Source organism: Mustela erminea, chromosome X (genome assembly GCF_009829155.1).
Source record: "Mustela erminea isolate mMusErm1 chromosome X, mMusErm1.Pri, whole genome shotgun sequence".
In the NCBI taxonomy this organism is placed as follows: Eukaryota; Metazoa; Chordata; class Mammalia; order Carnivora; family Mustelidae; genus Mustela; species Mustela erminea.
Window position 1 is genome coordinate 109365794 of NC_045635.1, and position 21030 is coordinate 109386823.

The window sequence follows — 21030 nt, forward strand, 5'->3', positions numbered from 1 at the left end:
GCGTTCTAGAAAGCCTCGAGCTGGCTGGTGCCGGACTCGCAGGACGCTGTGGAACACGGACGGGCGTGGGACCCTTTCCTTTCGGATCAGGCAGCGACAACCAAGGCTCGGCCGGTCCCCGACAGCGCAGCGCCCTCGCCCTAAGCTCACCCACCTTGGGCCACGAGGAAACCACAAGCTGGGAGCGCGGACATCGGCGCTCCCCAGAGATGACGAGGAGTAGTAGGCGGGGGTGGGGGGGAGCAAAGCTCCGCCCGCTGCCAGGCTTTAAACTCCAGCGTCCCCGTCTCCAGCAGGCCCCTCCCGGACCGTCCCCAGCTTCTTGTGTGCCTTGGGGCGGGGCGGAAGTGACGCTACACGCAGCGCGTGATTGGCGGAAGCAGAAATTGCTTTGCGGCCGGCACGGAAATTGCTTTCCTTTCGGCTTCCGCTCCTGGCCCATGTGAGAGACAGGCTGCTGAGATGAGCGAGGTCGGGGCTGCGGAAAGGTGAGGAATAAAGATCGGAGTGGGGGGTCTGGGTGTCGTTGGGGCTGGGTCCCCCGACTTTTGAAAACTGGAAGCCGCCTTTAAACAGACGACAGTTTTTCCTCTTCCAAGACCTCACTATTCATTACAGTTTCCGCGGTAACATCCTTGAAAAGTCCTTCCGATTTAATTTAATTCACTCCCGCCTCTTCCCAGCTTTTTAGCCTCATCCCTGTTGGTCCTGATGCGGACTCTCCCTCTCCAGCTAATTTGTTGCACTTTCCTCATCACGTGACTCCGTTTGCTGCTGCTGCCGCCGAGGCGCATTTAACTCTCTGCGCTGGGAGTGCCTACATTATAAATTCCCCTTATCTTGGAAATCTTTGCTAACTGGAGTCATTCGTGACATTTTCTCCTCTGGTGTTTTATCCCCTCCCCCTGATAGGGGAACTAAATATAATCCGTTTAGTAAGGGTTGCCTTGCAAAGATTGGTACATACTGTTAGGTAATAGAGTCTGTAATTTGGTTCAGGGGACCAGTCTCCTTAGTTAAGTACCTACTTTGCCGAGGAAGCCCCAGGAAACACTGTTAACTCAGCTGCTTTCGTCCAATTCTTCCTTGCCCCATTCCTGGGAACAAGTGATCAACATGTCACTTTGGAGTAAGCTGCACCTATAAAGGTGTCTTCCGTTTGGAGAATGCTTAGAAATCTTAATGGAGAAGCGCCTGGGTGGCTCAGTTGGTTAAGCGGCTGCCTTCGGCCCAGGTCATGATCCCAGGGTCTTAGCATGGAACCCCACATTGAACCCCCTGCTCAGCAGGGAGCCTGCTTCTCCCTCCCCCTTTGCCTGCTGCTCTGCCTACTTGTACTCTCTGTCTCTGTCAAATAAATAAAACCTTTAAAAAATTATCTAGAAATATGAATGGTAAAACTGCATGGTCTCAAGGGCCAGCAACAGTGCCTTCTATCACCTTACCTAGAGTCTGAGATTTTTACAGCCTCCCAGAAGTCAGTGGAAAATGCAGTACCAATCACTGAAGAGAGTTAGCTCTCTTTCATTCCATGCAGTTCTGTAGGGACAACACCACCCACTGCTCATCCCATGGGGATGATGCCTGACTTCATTCTAAATTTAATGTTTTGGCAAATTTCTGAAATTTCCATACTGCTTGGTTTGTACCTCTTCCAGGGGATGGGCCCATTCTGTGCTTAAATACTGAAGTTATGTTTTAGAGATTGTTGTAATAGAAGTTATTTCAATTGATAATATTTCTCTTTTATCTCCTTTAACAGCCTTCTGGCTTTAAGCCAACAGGAAGAACTAGAGGATTTGCCCAAAGACTACGCCTTGAGCCCCAGTGACGATGAGGTGGGTGACAGCTGCTAAACTGCCTTCTCTGGTTCCCCTTCTGCCTCACAGGGTAGACAGCACATTCCTCAACAAAAAATGGTGGCAACATTGTTTATATTTTTCAGGTCTTGCAAATAAATTACAAATGGTTATTTAGTGTTTCACGTATAAGATATTGTATTAAGTGCTGTGGAAACTTGAAGACCACATAACATACACTGTTTCCAAGATGCCTAAGTATAGTTGAGTATATAGGACCAAAATACATGGCCTTCATTTTATGATTTCCCTATTATCCAAGCTTAGATTTTTGTAGAGGTATTTAATTACGGATCTTCCTCAATTTAAGATAGCATTACGTCCTAACAAATGCATCATAAATTGAAAATATTGTAAGTTGAAAATGCATTTAATGCATTTAACTACTGAACATCATAGCTTAGCCTAGCCCACCTTAAACTTGCGCTGAACACTTACATTAGCCTACAGTTGGGCAGAATCATGTAACACAATGTCTATTTGATAATAAAGTGGTGAATATCTCATGGAATGTATTGGATACTGTACTGAAAATAAAAAACAGAGTGGTTGTTTGGGTGTAGAAAGGTTCTAAGTATATCAGTTATTTACCTTTATGATCGTGTGGTTGACCAGGAGCTGCAGCTCATTGCCACTGGCTAGCATCACAAGAATCATATCCCTTGTTGCTAACCTGGGAAAAGATCAAAATTCACATTTAAAATACGGTTTCTAGGGGCGCCTGAGTGGCTCAGTGGGTTAAAGCCTCTGCCTTTGGCTCGGGTCATGATCTCAGGGTCCTGGGATCAAGCCCCACATTGGGCTCCCTGCTCAGCGGGGATCCTGCTTTCCCCTTTCTCTCTGCCTACTCGTGATCTCTGTCTATCAAATAAATTTTAAAAATATAAATAAATAAATAAATAAATAAATAATAAAAATACGGTTTCTACCAAACGTGTGTCACTTTCTCACCATCACAAAGTCAAAAAATTGTAAGTCAAACCATCGTAAGTAATGGACTGTCTGTGTCTGACTGGAATATACATGTATGTGATTAAGCTGGCTCTCCAGCAGATGCTCTAGGAATTCCAACTCTCGTTTCTCTTGACAAAACTACTTAAAGTGTGTTTTTTAAAAATGTTTCTGTGTCAGACCATGCTATATATTCTATACAGAAGCATTCTCATAGCACTTTTCTTCTCAAGACTGATTAAGACAGAGGCATGACATTAGTTACAGATCACTAGGCACTATGGTCCTTATAATGAAGGAGTTTGGCTTTTAGAGCAGTTCTTTGTTTGAGCTTGAATGCCTGTACACTAGACCTCATCTGATTCCCCAATCCTCCACAAAAGAACAAGAGATTTCCATGCTGTCTTTTCCTTTCCCTTATTGTTCTGGTGGTTTTTCCTTTTCTGTGTCTAGGTGGACATTGATGGAGAGAGAAATCATCAAAAGCTTCTGGAAGCAATCAGTTCCCTTGATGGAAAGAATAGGTAACATTCTCATCCATTTGGACAGGTTATAACTAGCTGATTCCATGAGACAGATCTGCAACTAACATTGAGTGCTGGGGCTCCTGGCTGGCTCAGTCATTTGAGTGTCTGACTCTCTGTTTCAGCTCAGTTCATGATCCCAGGGTCCTGGGATCAAGCCCGAGTTGGGCTCTGCCCTCAGCATAGAGTCTGCTTGTCCCTCTCCCTCCCCTCTGCTCCTCCCCTACTTGCTGTGCTCCTGCCGCATCCTCTCTCTCTCTCTCAAATAAAAATTTTTAAATAAATAAAGTCTTAACAAACATTTATTGAGTGCCTAAGACAATGAAGACAAAATTGTCAGCATATTATTAAGAGCATGTACTTTAGAAACAGATTGTGTAACCAAATTTTTATCCCCTCTGCACCTAAATTTCTTCAACTAGAAAATAAGATTAAAAACTACCTACCTCAGAGGGTCTTGACATTTAAATGAGTAAGTGTAAAGACCTTAAACCAATGCCCAGCATATAATAAGCATTGTGTAATTGTTAGCAATTATTGTGTTAGGCCTTTGTGCATTTGAATTCTTAATCCATACTTAGAGTCTTTTGAAGTATTCACTAGGAACTACTCATCCCCATTAGAAAAGCTAATTGACTTGTTCTAAAGTCATTCTGCTCCTAAGTGGTAGATCCAGGATTCAGATCTAGGTATGTTTGAAACCACATCCAATACCTTTTCCACGGTGCCTACTTCATCCTGCCTTGTGTTTTTGAGTGGCTGAGTCTACATTAAGAGATGGTTAGACAACCAAGTCTAGACTAGGAACAGATTTCCTGGTTTCTTTGTGACAAAACCTGATTTTAGAGGAGAAATACATGAAACCAAACCCTTGTTGAAAAGAGAAGTGCTTTCCCCAGCAAAACTTGGGGAAATGTACTATATTCTGTTTTGCCTAATTTCAGGTGGAAATTGGCTGAGAGATCTGAAGCTAGTCTGAAGGTGTCAGAGTTCAGTGTCACTTCTGAAGGTAAGTTAACAAAGGAAGCAATTTATTCATGGAGCTTGTGAAGTTAAAAGCATAATGGTCATTTCACCCCCACCCCCTGGAACTGTTTTTGTTATGGTTAATGGATCATACCATAAATACTTAACTGAGTGGGTGAAGAAAGATGGGCTTGAGTTTCTTCCACTTCTAGAAGAAAGATGTGAAGACTACAGTCAAGGTCTCCCACTGAGGAGCTACTTCTGCGGTACAGCGACATGACTGAAGACAGCTGCTTCTCACTAGCTTAATCACATTCATGATTTTATTTTCAGTTCTTACAGTGCTTTGATTTTGGACAGGCACATAATCTGCTGGAGCTCAGAGAAGTCAAATTACTTACTCAAGGACCTTCACCTAGTACAATGTTTCTCAACCTCTCTTCTTTATTGTTCCCTGAGAAGCCTTTTTAGACTTTTTATTCATTGCCTCTCCCCAACCCCACTCCCACCCCCCACAGCCAGGAAATCAGATAACAAGGAATAAGTTTTGTTGGATAGGGTTGAGCTTTGGAGGAACACAGAAGCTGGGAATATCTAGGATTTTTTTCACCACTCCCCCACCTCCAAAACCAATTTTTATCCCTTCCGTGGGTGAGAGATTTCACCCCTAATGTGAATACACAATCTAGTAAATTGCAGAGTTGGGATTTTTAACCTGGATATGAAGTCTAGATGCCATATCTTTTTCACCATATTCACAATTTAGGCAGCTCCAGTGAGTTCTAGGTTTCTAGTAACCACTAATGTAACCCCTCAGCACAAATAACAATGTATTCTTCAAACTTGTTCATTCAACAAATACTTAACATATTTCTACTATGTATCAGTTTCAGGATAGTTTAGATACTGGGGCTACAATGAAGAATAAGATGAGAGAAACAGCTTCATGGAGTCTGACATTCTAAGGGAAGATCAAGGGGAAGATATAAAACATTGTGATGAAGTAAAGTGACTAAGTGGCTGCTTTAGTTTGACTGGGCTGTGACCTTTAGAGTGATGTGATTCTAATTCTAAAGGGGAGCCATTAGAAGATTTTCAGCCTGTGATTTACAGTTTCAAAATACCACTTTGGCTGCTGTGTGAAGGATGAAGTACAGCGAGGCAAAAGTAGAAGCAGAAAGACCAAGAGAAAAGCAAATGTATTTTTAAAATAAATAATTTTCTCCTCTCTTCCACCCGTCAACACATTTGGGAATGTAGGAAAGCGATGGTGTCACTATGGCTGGTGGTTAAAGTAAGAGAATTATTCCTGCTTCCCTACACATTGGCCTGTCTACCAGCATTTTCTACTGAGGTGTCTCCCTATGTTATGTGGAGCTTTTTGCCTCTCTTCTCAGTCTGACCAGAAAGTTTGGCCTTTTCTGCAGGATCGGGAGAAAAGCTAGTCCTTTCAGATCTACTTGGGCCTGTTAAAACTTCGTCCTCATTGGCTGTTGTGAAAAAGCAACTGAATAGAGTCAAATCAAAGAAGACTGTGGAGTTACCCCTTAACAAAGAAGAGGTTGAGAGGGTGAGTTCTAGAGAAAGTGGCCTATTAAGGGGAAGAAATCGGACTGACAAGGAAGAATAGGGTAAGAAGGGAAGGTGGGGGGAAGCCTGGAACATGGTTGGGGGTGGCGGGGGGCTGTGATTGCCACGGAAAAGATTAAAATGCACCTCCGAGGGAATGTGTCCTTAGACGTAAGCAAGAGCTACTCTCTAATGTGCTGACTCTTGGGCTAAGAACCGTTGGCTCCTGATTCCCTGCCGGGCCTCAGAGTTCAGTGCTTAATTTTGTGGCTCTTTCCTTTCGTGTACTTTGCCTGCTTCAGATCCACAGGGAAGTGGCATTCAATAAAACCTCACAAGCCCTCTCCAAATGGGATCCCATCGTCCTGAAGAACCGGCAAGCAGAGCAGCTGGTTTTTCCTCTGAAGAAGGAGCAGTCAGCCTTTGCTCCCATCGAACATGTGCTCAGTGGCTGGAAGGTGAGTGCCACTTCAGGAAACTGCACCTTGGCAGGTGAGATTGATGGGACCGGACCCGGTAAATCAAAACCCCAGCTGCAGTCTTCAGTGTAGCAGTCCAGGAAGGGAGAGAGGGGGTAGAAAGACTCATGGTCAGTCCTGCAATATGCAGAATGACCCTATAGTCACCCTTCATCCAGTTGTAGCACACAAAGCATGGTTATTTCCATGTTTTTGTGTGAAGGCCTCTGATTGCCAGTAGAGAGGGAACAGGGTCATGTTTTCTTTTTCACACCCCAGTTTTCAAAAATCTTTTACAGCCACATTCTGATCTGGGGAAAATCAGGAACTCAGCAGCGTTACTGAGCCTTAGGACTACATATGAGCAGAGGAACCAAAGTTTGCTTATAAAGGACTGCCACATGAACATATAATGTATCGTGGGTCATGACTAGCAGTTTAGCAAGTAACTTGTGACTCTGAGCTACAGAAAATAAAAAATGTTATCTCAGAGCTGGGTTGTTCAAACACTAATCCCTGGCAAATTTTTTACTTGTCTGAACTAAAAAGGATAATTGTGAGTATGGGAGATTTAAGGTTACCAGCTCTTCTTCACTGTGAGGTTAAGCTTTCCATTTTAATAGCATCAAAATAGCTTTTATGAGATGATGGTGGTAGTAAATGATGGCACTGGGGGTGGAATGGTAGTTATGCCTTTGTTGGTAATCCTGTGTTGGTCACCAAAGTCTCAGTTTTTAGTCTGTGAACAACTTCAATTAGATTTCCTTTTCCAATATGCTATTGCTTATGGAGTCTATAACGGGATATTCTCTCTTAAGTAGGAATAATCAAGAACAGCAATGCCTTGGGGTGCCTGGGTGGCTCAGTGGGTTAAGCCTCTGCCTTCGGCTCAGGTCACAATCTCAGGGTCCTGGGATCCAGCCCTGCATCGGGCTCTCTGCGCAGCGGGGAGCCTGCTTCCCCCTTTTTCTCTGCCTGTCTCTCTGCCTACTTGTGACTTCAATCTGTCAAATAAATAAATAAGTAAATAAAATCTTTTTTTTAAAAAAAAAAAGCAATGGCCAAACTATGGATAGATGCCGTCTTCATGCTTCTTCTTTGAATCTTCTGTGCTTTCTAAGAATCCAGAGATAATAATGTTCTATGTGTCAGGAAGTTGAGCTAATTAGCGCTAATCAAAGTAAATGTGGCTTTGCTGCCATAGCTAGACATTGAGCAAGTTGTCACTTATTACAGGGCTAAGCTCTGTTTCAGATATTGTTGTTGAAGTCGCTATCATTCTCTTTCTAGGATGCTTCCTTTTCCACATGAAAAAGAGATCAGGTTTAAAGTGGCTGCAGGATGGAAGGGAGACTTTAGGAAAAAAATTAAGAGGTAATACAATTTGTAGGATTCAAAAATAAAAAGTACAGAAGATATATTGTGAAAAGTCTTTCCCCACCCCTGTCCCCCATCTGCTCATTTTTACCCCCATACTCACTCAGAAATAACCACTTATATAAGTTTTTTGTTGTTGTTAACCTAAAAGTTTCATTGCTATTCTCTCTTTTTTTTTTAATCAAAAGAGTAGTAGTGCGCTACTGCACATTCTTCTGTACCTTTTTCCAAATGACAGTGTCATCTTGGAGATAGGTGGAGAATGCCTAGTTGGTTATTAAGCATGAGATGGTGGAGGAGTAGGTTGCATTAAGAATGGTAAAACCTCTGCTCTCCAGGAAATCCCTGTGCAAGACAGAGTGGAGCGCCCCCCCAAAATGCTATACATAAAACTACTGTACCATTTATTCTAAGATTCATTTTTTTAAAGATTCCATTTATTTTTGCGAGGGGGGTGGGATCATGAGCAGAGGGGAGGGGCAAAGGGAGAAGGAGACCCCCCACTGAGCAGGGAGCCCAATGCAGGACTCGATCGTAGGACTATGGGATCATGACCTGAGCCAGAGGCAGACGCTTAACCAACTGAGCCACCCAGGTGCCCTCTAAAATTCATTTTTGAGAAATTAGGCCAGTATGGCGCAGAGCAGTAAGGAAATGGTTAGGTTGGAGAGTGCTTTCTGGTTAGCAACTGAGTTATCTTCTTATAACTTAGAATACAAAGTACTAAGGACTCTGGAGATTAAGAATCCAAAAAGTCTACAGTATAGTTTTGGCCCAGCTTCCTAAAATTCCATTTCCCTCCAAGAATATTTAAATGGGATAATGCATGAGAAAGCATTTGTAAACTGCAAAGTACTAGAAAATGATGTAAGGTACCTTCCCAGCCCCTAGCAGCCCCTACACTGGCATTACCCAAAGTGCTCTCAAAAACACTGGTCTCTCAATATGCCCCCCCAAAAGGCAGGGTTCCGTTGCTATAAAACATTGCATGCCCCTGCTGGAAATTGGCAGTTCATCATATACACTAGCATTTTAAAGGCTATGAGAAGACACTAAAGAAACCTCTTTGACTTACTCTAACCCAGAGTGTACAAATAAAAATCAAATAAATTTAACTTTAAACCTTAAAAAAAAATAAAGTACATCTAGTTCTCTGATGAAGAACATGCTTTGGGAAGAGCTGGTCTCCACTGCTGCCTCTGTACTCTTACCTTCTTTCCCTAACTGAATCTTGTCGCAGCAGGCATTAGTGAGAGGCCTCTGAAATGCCAGATCCCAAGCCCTCTGAGGCTTCAGCCTGTCGGACACTATTGACACATCACATTGGTTTAAAACAAAACAAAACAAAACAAAACGACCTCTCCTCCCTTAGCGTCTGTGATGACCTGGTCTGGTTTGGTTTTGTTTTTTTTCCCTTATCTATCAGACTTTTCCTTAGTTCCTTTTATTATTGCTCTGTAAATTACATGGCTTTTGGCTGTCACCCGTATATACTACACGTCAGTCTAGATGCCTTCTTCTGAGCTCCAGTCCCATATTCCATACGACCAGTAGGCCTCGTCTGGGTCTCCTATATGAACCTTAAACTTCACACACAACAAAGTAAGCTTGGCATTTTCCTTCGTTCTGTATTTGAGTCAACAGCATAACTCACTGTCCCAGCTCCTTAAGTTGGAAACCTCAGCCATCTGATTCTTCCTCTTTCTACCCCTGCTTCACCTTCCCCTTTTCCCCCTTAACTGCCACCCCTCCCCAGCCCACATGGTGGGCTATGCCTGTACATTTTCTCTGTAATAGCTCTCAGATCCCTGGTTCCTCTTCTCATTTTCACCTGTCATTTGGCCTTTACATATAAATCCTTACATGATCACCACGATTTTTTTCTTTCCAAAACACAAAACTGATTGTCACTCTGCTGTTTAAAATCCTTCAAAAGGCTCCCTACTTAGAGAATGAAACAGAAGCGCCTAGTTTTTTAACTACACTGGACAAAACATTTTCCGCTCCGTGTCTCTCTGTATATCTGTTTTTATTTACACTCCCCTCCATTTGCCCCCCACCACCCTTACAGAATTGTACTTAATGCCTCCAAACCTAAATTAAAAAGTCCTTCCCCAAGCCTAACCCACCTCCTAATTAAAATTACTGTTCACGGGGCCACCTGTGTGGCTTAGTGAGTTAAGCCTCTGTCTTCCCTGCATTGGGCTTTCTGCTCAGCGGGGAGCCTGCTTCCCCCCACTTTCTCTGCCTGCCTCTGCCTACTTGTGATCTCTCTCTCTGTCAAAGAAATTTTTAAAATAATAAAAAAAATTATTGTTCACTTACTTTGTGATTGCTCCTATGGACTCACATGTGTCTTCCCTCTGAAAGGCTACGAGCTCTATGAGGACAGGAACAATCTTAATCAATTGTGTATTCCTAGCACCCTGCACAAGTGCCTGGAATGTAGCTGCAATCAATAAATGTTTGTAAATTGAATTGGAGGGAGATTACAACATTGTAATATAAATCATTTTGTAGCCTGTGATTGATCACTACTGCAAATACTAAAAATGGAAAAACGTGCACCTTTACCATTCAGTAGAATAGGTTTATGGTTAAATCAATAACACCGTGTAACATGTGGTGATCTGTGTTTATGCATTTGTCCAGATATTTGTAAATTTAATACCCACCATGATGGATATGGCTGTTGAAGAAAACCACGTATAATACATTTGTGAGGTTTGAAACTGGCTCTGTTGCCTAGGGGTATCTTTGTGCCTTGCCAAAGTGGACCATGGCATGATCAACCTGATTATTTTAACCATGTTCACAGTGTCAGTCAAGCAGTAAACAGTATCTTTTGTTGACGTGTGAAGTAACTGTTTCGGTCCATTCATTTCATATATAGAGAGAGACTACCTAGCATGCAAAGTTAACTGGAAACTAAGGGATTAGAACCAAAATTAGAAAATGACTAGAGTTAAATTTGAACTGTCAGGAAGCTAAGACCTAACCTCCCGCTTTTTTCTAGAGGTATTCTTTAAAGGAAGCTTATAAGAGTCTTAAATTCCTTTTTTTAAATGATTTTATTTATTTATTTATTGGATAGAGAGAGCGAGAGTGAGCATGAGCAGGGGGAGGGAAGAGGAAGAAGCAGACTCTCCGCTAAGCTCAGAGCCTGATGCAGGACCCCATCCCAGGACCCTGAGATCATAGCCTGAGATGAAGGCAGACGCTTAACCAACTGGGCCACCCAGGCACCACCCCCCCGGGTCTTAAAATTCCTGACTATACAGTAATGCACATACATACTTCAAATATACGTAATATGGGGACCATTTTGTTTTGTCACTATCAAAACTGACAGTATGGTACTGTTGTTCCTCCGTCCTGACAGCATTTACCTTAAGGGCATCCTGCTTTGATATTTAAGAGAATAGTATTCTGTTTCACATATTTTGATAATCTGAACAGAGTGATCCCCTTGATGATAGAGAGTAGTTTTAGAATACCCTTGCCAAAGTTGTCTTAAATCAGAAGAAAAGTGAGGTTTTATCTACACCGCTGAACAGCGAGACTGGAACCCATTCTCTTGCTGTAACAGCCAATCCTTGCCAGTTTGTGATTCCCATTATAGTATAAAGTAGATGGTCATAGGATTGTAAACAGGGAGGCTAGGAGCATGGCTTGAGACTTGGAATGGTCTGTTACCTCCTTAAGGCAAGAACTCCCCTGGAGCAGGAAGTTTTTAATCTCCTCCATAAGAACAAGCAGCCGGTGACAGACCCTTTACTGACTCCCGTGGAAAAGGCCTCTCTCAAAGCCATGAGCCTGGAAGAGGTAAGTGTAACAGGCCCTTTGATACATCTAGATGTGCTCTATTCCTCCCGTCATTTGCACTCAAGCCCAGGAGTCACTGTGAATGTCATTCATTGTAGGCTAAGATGCGCCGAGCAGAGCTTCAGAGGGCCCGGGCCCTGCAGTCCTACTATGAGGCCAGGGCTCGAAGAGAAAAGAAAATCAAGAGCAAAAAGTAAGGAGGCCCCTATTGATGTGGCCGTGCGTGCGCCCTGGAAGAAAGTGATGTGGCTAATCATGAGTCCGTAGGAAAGAACCTTGGACGTAGCAACTGGGGTCATGTGGAAGAGGTCCCAAATAGGAGTGACTAGCATTTTTTTTTTCTCAGTCCAACCTCATAGTTTTGCCTGCTTCGGTAGTGCCCTCTCCTCTGGCTTTGGCTTTCAATCTCGGTTTTGCTAAAAAGAGGACTGTTCAATTACTTTCTCTCCCTTCCAGGACATCATGGAGTGGTTCTGCAGAATGAGCTCTGAATTCTACAGCTGTTGAGGCCAGTAGGGCTTCCTTCCTGCCTTTTGGCCTCTTTGGAACTTCTTCTACTCTTGCCTTGCGCTCTAGAAGCAGAGGGGACTCTTTGCTCTGCAGAGGTGTGCCCCTGGGGGCTGCAGGGACGGAGAGGCTTGCCAGTCCTCTCAGGTCCCAAACTGGTTCCCTATAGTCAGCCAGCTCTGTGATGTCCATTCTAGCCCCTGCATAGGGAAACCCCTTGGGGAGCGGGGACACTTTTGTGTGTGGCATCAGTGTTGCAGCTAAATCTGCCCTCTCACTCTGTAGGTATCGCAAGGTCCTGAAGAAAGGAAAGGCCAGGAAAGCCCTCAAGGACTTTGAGAAGCTGCGGAAGGTCAATCCTACTGCAGCATTGGAAGAACTGGAAAAAATCGAAAAGGCCAGAATGATGGTGAGGCTGCCTTTCGCCCCCACCCCTTGAATCGGCCTTCCCCCCAAAAGTGGTAAGGATCTCACTCTGCCCTTTCTTTCCAGGAGCGAATGAGCCTTAAGCACCAGAACAGTGGGAAATGGGCCAAGTCAAAGGCAATTATGGCCAAATATGACCTGGAGGTAAGAGATCCTCGGGGTGAGAGAAGAGATGGAATTGGAGGACAGAAAGGAAAATCAGTCCATAAGGATGCTAGCAGAAGCAGAGTTGGGGAAGAGCCCTGAGGAAGAATGGAAAACCAGGATTCTAAAAAGGCATCAAAAAAATCTCTAAGGCAGAGAGGAAAAGAACCAGGAACAAGGTGGAAAAGGAGAGATGAAAGGGAAACAGCATTGAAGGCAAGTCCAGTTAAAGGGGAGAGGAGCTTTTTTTTTTAACCTTGTTTCACGTGTTGATTTTCTTGAGGACAAAGAATTTGTCTCCCATTTTATTCCATAGCTGTTAACACAGTGGTATATGTACAGTTTAAACAGTAGGCACCGGTAAGAAATACTTAAGTCAAATTGAGAGGAGGCAGCTTTATGAAATGAACCAGGAAAGGTGTCATTGCAGTCACTAATGACAAGGCGCTCGTGCTGTGACTTCTTCCTCCAGGCTCGCCAGGCTATGCAGGAACAATTGGCCAGGAACAAAGAACTGACGCAGAAGCTCCAGGTGGCCTCCAACAGTGAGGAAGAGGAGGAGGGTGTGGAGGAAGAGGGTGACCTTGTCCCTGATGCAGTGAATGAGATCCAGATGGACGCCGACGGACCGAACCCCTGGATGCTCAGGAATCACTCCAGAGGCACGAAAGAGGCCAAAGGCCAGGACCCTGAGCAAATTCCAGAACCTGTAGCCCATGAGGCTTCTGAAAGTGAGGAAGAAGAAGACAGACCAGGAGTGGAAGAAGAAACTTTGTTGAATGAATTTGAGGAAAGGCGGTCACTGCGGAGGAAGTCTGGGCTCAACCAGGATGCCGAGCCAGTGAGCAGGCAAGAGCCCAAAGGTAGGTTGTGGTGGACTGGAATGGAGAACTGCTCAGTGCTAGTGTTTTGGACGGACCAAGAGAGGAAAACTGTCCATGCACACGTGCAGCAGAGTCATCAGGCTTTAGGGACTTTACAGAGAATACTGTGAGCCCCTGAAGAGAAGACAGATTAATAGTAACCGGTTTTCTTCAAAGGCATTTAATACACAGGCATCTGCATGGCTGTACAAGGTGTATCTGGACATGTTTTTGCTCTTGAGGGCCTGTGGTCATCAGAGACAGAACCACTCCATCCTTGAAGTAAGGGAAGGAGCTAACATGACCGGTGCCCACAAACCGGACCCAGCTGCATGTGGGAACAGTGAGTCTGGAAGGCCGTTCGCACCCACAGACAGAGGCCGATTTTGAGGCATTATGAAATTTCTTCGAAATACTGCTGCAGTTTTCGGTTTTGTTTGTAAAGTAGGGGTGGCATTTTTAGCACTTAATGATGTCGGTTGATATGTGCCAGTGTGGGGTGAGACTTTCCTTGACAGGAATGAAGGACTCCACAGGCTATATGACAAATGAGAATTGTCACCCCATGCTCAGACTCAATTTGTGTATTATATTTTCTGTTATCTTCAAGAGATTTTATATTAACAACCTTAGCACCCTTGAGACAGGTCAGAAAGTTCCCATTCTGGAGAGAAAGTCTGCTTAGGAAACTACATTCAGAAATCGCTTGGCTGTCTGGGCAGATTTTTGGGTCTCATTTTATTCCCTATAAAAATAATGGATTCAGATGATGGCAAGATTCTGTTTTTCCGTGAAAACTATTTTGAAAGAACTGTCATTTAGAATGTATTATAGGACCTTTACTTAGGGTTCTCAGCTGGAGAGTTCTGGGATTAATAGTTATAAGCAGTCACTTCCAAGAGGCCTTTGGAAAGCAGCATTGTAAGCCGAGATCGTGGGAGCAGTCTTCATACGACCCCGGGACACCAGCCAAATCATCCTGGGCTTCCTCAAAAGCTAGTTCTCTTGCTGAAAGTGTAGAGCAGTTGGTTTTGGTATGAAAGGTGGATTTGGACTGCCTTGGATGATAAATTAATAGAATATTCCAAAACGTTCAGGCAAATAGTGTCCTAAAATAGTGGGAAGTTTTGGACCCCAAATAAAATGAGCCAAGGACCTTAATCCTTGGGGAATATACATACATGTGTCCAAAGGGCATGTTTAAGTTGCTTTTCAGAGGCTTCAAGCCAAAGCTAGGGAGCAGGATGAACTTGGGAATGAAAGCAACTCAAGTCAAGCAAAGAAGAGTTTAGAAGTGTGTCACTGCCATATTTCCCTCAGGGCTCTCAGAGCCTAGTGGTATTTGCTCAGATGTTGCCGGTGACGGGAAAATGCCAAGCAACCTGACTTGGACACAGCAGATTATGAAATGCTGCCTTCAGATAAAACACTGCTTCCCAACATGCTGCTTTTAACTACTAAACTCTATTGCCTGCTACTTGATAGGCAATGATTAGTGAATTCTCCCAAGAGATGTAGTGAATTGAATCCTCTCTTCCCTGTGGTGCCGAGCCCCATGAATGGGAGCACCTAAATGCTCGCTCTTGAGTGTGCTCGGTAAATGCTGTGTGACAAGGCAACTTCCAGCCTCCTTTTCTGACAGCTTTCCTTTCTTCCCCCAGATTCTAGCAGTCAGGAGGTGCTATCTGAACTGAGGGCACTGGCTCAGAAACTCAACAAGGAAAAAAATCAGTCTGGGAAGCAGAATATGAGTTCCACGAGGACAGTTCCAGTGGTCCAGAGGGAGGGACCTCCCAAGGCAGAAGAGGAGCCCCTGTTGCTGCAGAGGCCAGAGAGAGCACACACTGTGCAGGAGCTAGAAGAGCTGGCCAAAGAAGGATGTTTTCAAAATGAGGAGGTCCCCAGGCCTGGCAGGGAAGGGCAGCAGACAGAGAGGAACCCAAATACTCAGCCTGGTGTTCCCAAGGAAAAGAAAAGGAAGGAGCAAATGATTGATCTACAGAACCTCCTGACCACAAAATCTCCTTCTGTGAAGTCTTTGGCCATTCCCACGACAGTGGAGGAGTTGGTGAGCAGAGCGGGGGGGCATGGGCCATTGTGGGGGATCAGAGCTGGTGCAGAAAGTGTCCTTCTTGCACGAGGAGGAGAATCAGTGAAGTTTTGGGATGCTGGGGCATGTGTCAGTAGTTGAAAGGCCCAGAGTAGCACGCGGCTGGTCCCATGACCGTTCAGTAGACACCACTATGTGAGTGCCGCTGAGACTCCCACATCTTAAATCCTGAGCTACCAAACCCTCCCTGGGGCGATTCTAAAACTGCCATCAGAGGAAAGAGAGAGGCACTTAGAGCTCTGACCAGATCCCAGGCAGGACAATTCAAAAGGTGAATCATTGAGCTGTTGCCAAGGTTGTGCTCTATTCACTGGGACCTGAAATGGTCCGAGACTGTCTGATTCAGTAATTGAAACTGCTCCATTGAAGAGCCCTGGCGCCTGTCTTTTCAGGGATATAAGCTGGAGGACACCCACGTTCTGGCCAGGCCCCTTGGAGCTCCTCCTCCTAACACAGGCCATTCCTTCCTCTATGCTGCAGCTTCCTTACTGAAAGTTTAAAATTGTGTCATATGATAATGAGTTAGGGATATTTACCCTAGAGGAAAGAAAATTGGAGCATGATTGGCTGCTGATCCATTTATATTGCAAGACCATCATTGTTCAGCGCTTTCCCCCTAGGGGGCGCTAAAATGTCACAACCCAAAATTCAGGTGTTCTCCCTAGGAACCAGCGCTGTTCATCCGTGGCTCTTAAGGCAAGCTGTAGCTCTCATTCTTGTTTTTTCCTAGGAAGATGAAGAGGAGAGGGATCAAAAGCAGATGATAAAGGAAGCTTTTGCCGGGGATGATGTCATCAGAGACTTCTTGAAAGAGAAGAGGGAAGCTGTGGAGGCGAGTAAGCCAAAGGACGTGGACCTGACTCTGCCTGGCTGGGGCGAGTGGGGTGGTATGGGCCTAAAGCCCAGTGCCAAGAAGAGACGCCGGTAAGAACAGGGAAGAAAGCCTGTCAGAAGTGCACCAGGTTCTTCCACTTTACCCTCATGCGTCCTCCCTGCCCTTTTGACTGAGTCCTTAATGTTCTTAGTCAGACATCCTGCCGTTCTGCTTTCCAGGTTTCTCATTAAAACCCCTGAGGGTCCTCCAAGAAAAGACAAGAATTTGCCAAATGTGATTATCAATGAGAAGCGAAATGTCCATGCAGCAGCTCATCAGGTGAGGGAGAGAGAAACCCTTTGCTGCCTAGCTCTCTTGCTTGAGAGGAATATTCTAGTGGCCTGTGGTCAAGACAGATGTGTGATCTTGACCACAGAAACAAAGCTGTTCTCTTTATCACTGACTGGCTCTGAGATGCATAACTCCAGATCAATTCTGGCATTTTAATTTCTGACTGGGAAGAGGTTGAGGTTTAAAGGAAAATCTTGGCAGCAATGGCGAAGCCCCCAAATTTGAGATTTTAGCTAGCACCCCAGACAATTCCAGTGCAGACAGGTCTCACCAAGCTAAGAATTACCATTCCTCAGGCTTGTATTTGTAGTCAGGATAATGTAGAGAGGCCATAGGTTTGAGCTGCATCTTAAGAAAAATGAAGACAAACCGGTACTCGTTCAGGACAGCAAGTGGAATTAAAATTGTGTCCAATGACAAGCCAGGGATATTTACCCAAGCGAGAAGCAAACTGGAGCAAGATTGTGGTCTTCAGATATATTGCAGGCTGTCATGTGGAGTTTAGTCACATAAAGTAGCAGTTGGGAAAAACGGAGTTCAGCTTGAGGAGAAACTTTCTGGTTCTCAGTCGGTAGAGCATGCCCCTCCTGATCTCAGGGTCACCAGTTCAAGCCCCACACTGGGCACGGAGCCTACTTTAAGAAAAAGAAAAAGAAAGAAAAAAACTTTCTGCTGGTCCACAGGGCGAATGGGTTGCCCCGGGGATATGAGCATGTGTAGAGGAGACTCAGGAGTAAGACTGGCCTCGATGACTTTTATGTTCCCTTCAGTTCTGAAAGTCTGTGACCCTGAGACCTGTCCCCAGCCAGTATAAAATTGAAATGAGTTGTAGTTTTTCTTCTGAAAAAGGGGAGGAACTGTTTAGTAGGTAAGCCTGGGTGGGAGGGCGGGCCAGATGTTCTCAAGCAGATTGGAACTTCTAAGGTTAGACAAAAGAGAAGTAAGAAACGACCATTCCAGTAAACACTTTACTGATCGATCTTTGTGAACCAATCACTGAGGAAACTGAATTGTAACCAGTGTAATCCCAGTTGTAGATCTATAACCACAAAATAGGCAATGATCACTAGGATAAAAGAGAGAGAGAAAAGGGTTAAAAGGGTGCTTCGCCAGGACAGGAAGGGCAGCGTAGACCTCAGTAAAATCAGGAGTCTTGCCTTTGAAAAAAAAAAAAATTACAGTCACAATAAACTGACAGTTTTCCAAGAATCTCCCTGATTTTCCTCATCTTTTTAATAAGCTATAGACTGCAGGTCCCAGCGTGCAGTAAAGTACGCTTCAAGCTGAAGGAGAAAAGAAAATCCTCCCAAGACTGAATATTTTTCCCAGGTGTTTTATTTTTTTTTTCCCCTACTTTACATGACATGCACAGATCTAGGTAGCAACCCCGCTAAGACATGAGACATCCCTTAACCTAAAGAAAACTGCTTCCTTCACTACCACCAGGACTGCCTGGTAGTGCTCAGCTTCTCGAGTGTTCCACTGACTATCTCCAAAGACTACTGATTGTAACTTCCTGGTTTTTCTGGTTGCTTTTTTTTTTTTTTTCCCTCTTCTTTGGCCTTCAGGGGAAGTGTTTTAAAGATTATTATATAAATGTCTGAAGGTACCATTTTTGGAGTGGAAAAGAGTAGTAAACAAGGAAAGGAGCCCTGGGCTCTATTCTCCCTTACTGCTCATAATTTACTCGGGTAAATCACTTCCCCTCTCTAAGCCAAATTCTGGGGCCAAGGGAGATGACCTTTGCCATTATGTAGGGCCTTCCAGCTCAGACAGTCTGTGATGCCAAAAGAGGATGAAGCTAACTGAGCATCAATGCCTGGTGTAGTTCAGGATTCATGGTCAACCTCTGGGTTCCTTAAAATGTCAGTCCCGTGTATCAAGGAGAAAAAAGCAAGGAATAAAGAGCTTAAAGAGGGTAGGAGGGTCACAACATTGACAGGGACCCACACGTGCCCAGACATGTCTTGCAGTCACAGTTTGGTATAAGAAGACCCACTTAGAGACAGCTGCAGTTGTCCAGCTCCCCCTGGAGCTGCGGTAGTGTTCTACACTACGGGGCAGTGTCAGGGTGGGTTTCGATTCCTAGATTTTTGGGTAAGCCTGGGTGGGAGGGCGGACCAGATGTTCTCAAGCAGATTGGAACTTCTAAGGTTAGACTGGGGGTATTGGGGATGCCTTGACACCTCAGTAGCTTCGCTCACCACAGCCACATAGACTTGTGACCTGGGCACTAAACTCCTGGCCAGTTGCCATTAGAGTTCACCAGCTGCACTCCAGGCCTGGCTCGTGACAAGTCATTCTGCCTTCCTTTCCAGGTGCGGGTGCTTCCATATCCATTCACACACCATCAGCAATTTGAAAGGACCATCCAGACCCCTATAGGATCTACATGGAACACGCAGAGGGCCTTCCAAAAGCTGACTACGCCGAAGGTTGTCACCAAGCCAGGTCACATCATTAAGCCTATAAAAGCAGAGGATGTGGGCTATCGGTCTTCCTCAAGGTCGGACCTCTCTGTTGTACAGAGGAATCCAAAACAACTCTCCCTACGTCACAAAAAACAGCTGAAGAAAAACTCAGTAGATTGAGTTGCTGGAGGAGTGACATCTTGGTTCCCAGAACTAGGAGCCCTGACCGCTCCTCCATTGGCCTGATTTGACTCTGAGTTGCAGGATCAATTACCAGACTGGCTTAGCACACTGTAAGTGTAGTTAAGCCGCATTTTAAAAATAAATGCATTTTTATCTATTTAACTAGAATGTATTCTCTGTTGTCACAAGTCAGACAGGATGCCTTTGGGTGATCCCCATGGCATTTCTCCAGTCACATTTGTCAGGGGAACCTCACTGTCTCACCAAGGATTGTGTAGTTAGTCCTAATTTAAAGTAGAGAGAAGCTACCAGACCTGTGATCAGACATATCAGACACAAACACCTAGAACACACTCAAAGAGTCAGGGATAGTGTCTAAATACCGTATACTCTTCCCCTCTGAACCTAAAAACTGCATGCACAAACCATGCAACTGGATCGCACCCTGGGCTGGTCCTCCGGCACTGCTAAAGCTGGTGTTAGCTTTAGTCCCGCCACTCTGTCGTTCTCGCGCCTGAGCCTCCCAGCTCTCTGGCCCAGTTGCTATCTAGACTAGTTAGCACTTCCTTTCTCATTCTGAAGACAGTTTTTACCTTTATCTTACAGATGAGGTAGATGAGCTTCCAAAAATAAAGCTCTGTTCCCTTTCCTTCCTCACTCAGGACCAGCACTCGAGTCCAACTGCTCTGTGGCAGTTCCCCGGGGCTTCTCAGCTCTGAAGAACCTGCCTGTCTTTGGTTGGCAAATATCCATCTATATGGAAAGAGCCCCTGCACCCGAGATTTCTAACAAGGAATTGGAGAAACTTCTTAAGACTCCATAAGGACATAACCATTACGGTGCTATACTCCTTTTAGTCCAAGATGTGGGTTCATTTTTGTGTGTCTACAGAGCCCTCTGAGAATTTGATGGGAGTTAATGAACCCTCCCCAGAAAACTGCACAAACATGGACACTTTTACGTACAGTTTGAGGAACTTCACAGACATTTGGAATCCCTGGGCCAAAAGCTCTGCAACCCCACAGAGTTGTCTTTTGCAGCCCTCCCCAAATCGGTGTGGCCCTGGTTTCCAAGCACATCACTCTCCAGGTCCCTTCCACAATGTTTGGACCTCATAGGTAACTAGTAACTACTAGTAACTACAGGTGGAAGAGTGCAGATTAGTGATATATCCAGGGCTATGCAGTAATGACTGAGTAGGCACTAGGAACCGAGACTAAACTCCAAAGCCAAAAGCCACTCCATAAATTTCTATGAAACTCCCGATGGTACCACTGCAATCCTCTCAAGAGCCAGCCCGGGGCTGGAAAGGGAAATGAGTGTGTTGATTGTGTTTAGAGCCCAGGGTGTATTTTTAAGTTCTCCATTGGTTTGAGATCATCCTCCATCTACTTGCTGGTTGACACTTAAGTAACCAGTGGGGGGATGGGGGACCTGTGTCCACTCGTGGCTCCGTTTAAGAGACCATAACCTTATCCTCACTCTTCTGTGCACAAAGCTGACACCTCTGTCCCACCCACCCACCCCCAAATTGAAGCGCCCAATCAAGTGCCCCCAGTAAATGGCCAATCCTCATCTACTTTCCCGGGACCCTCCTCAGCTCCGTGTGCTCCCCGCAGCCCAGGAGTGATGCAAGCGACCCCATCCTTCAAAGGGGAGGGCAGGCGCTGGAACGTGCTATAAACGACGCCC

General features: G+C 44.9%; 1 protein-coding gene across 3 annotated transcripts; it reads left to right on the forward strand.

The window, feature by feature from the left end:
• The first annotated feature begins 379 nt into the window (after nucleotides 1-379).
• UTP14A (UTP14A small subunit processome component) lies at nucleotides 380-19500 on the forward strand. 3 transcript variants are annotated; one of them, XM_032330761.1, is made up of 15 exons: nucleotides 380-488; nucleotides 1763-1838; nucleotides 3264-3334; nucleotides 4279-4343; nucleotides 5728-5870; nucleotides 6172-6327; nucleotides 11410-11529; nucleotides 11628-11722; nucleotides 12322-12445; nucleotides 12529-12606; nucleotides 13079-13469; nucleotides 15131-15537; nucleotides 16310-16503; nucleotides 16633-16732; nucleotides 19063-19500. In XM_032330761.1, the coding sequence occupies exons 1-15, from the start codon at nucleotides 463-465 to the stop codon at nucleotides 19333-19335; spliced, it is 2319 nt and encodes a 772-aa protein (XP_032186652.1). In that variant the 5' UTR covers nucleotides 380-462; the 3' UTR covers nucleotides 19336-19500. The 3 variants fall into 3 exon arrangements, with proteins under 3 accessions (XP_032186652.1, XP_032186653.1, XP_032186654.1); XM_032330762.1 differs by having other exon boundaries at nucleotides 16310-16415; nucleotides 19063-19169; XM_032330763.1 differs by lacking the exon at nucleotides 19063-19500 and having other exon boundaries at nucleotides 16310-16411.
• Nucleotides 19501-21030: the final 1530 nt, after the last annotated feature.

What these genes read in the sequence shown, in the direction of transcription:
- UTP14A (XM_032330761.1), top strand. Translation starts at nt 463, where the DNA reads ATGAGCGAGGTCGGGGCTGCGGAAAG. An exon ending in GAGGTCGGGGCTGCGGAAAG is followed by an intron (nt 489 to 1,762) that starts GTGAGGAATAAA and finishes CTCCTTTAACAG; the next exon opens with CCTTCTGGCTTTAAGCCAAC. An exon ending in AGTGCCAAGAAGAGACGCCG is followed by an intron (nt 16,504 to 16,632) that starts GTAAGAACAGGG and finishes TCTGCTTTCCAG; the next exon opens with GTTTCTCATTAAAACCCCTG.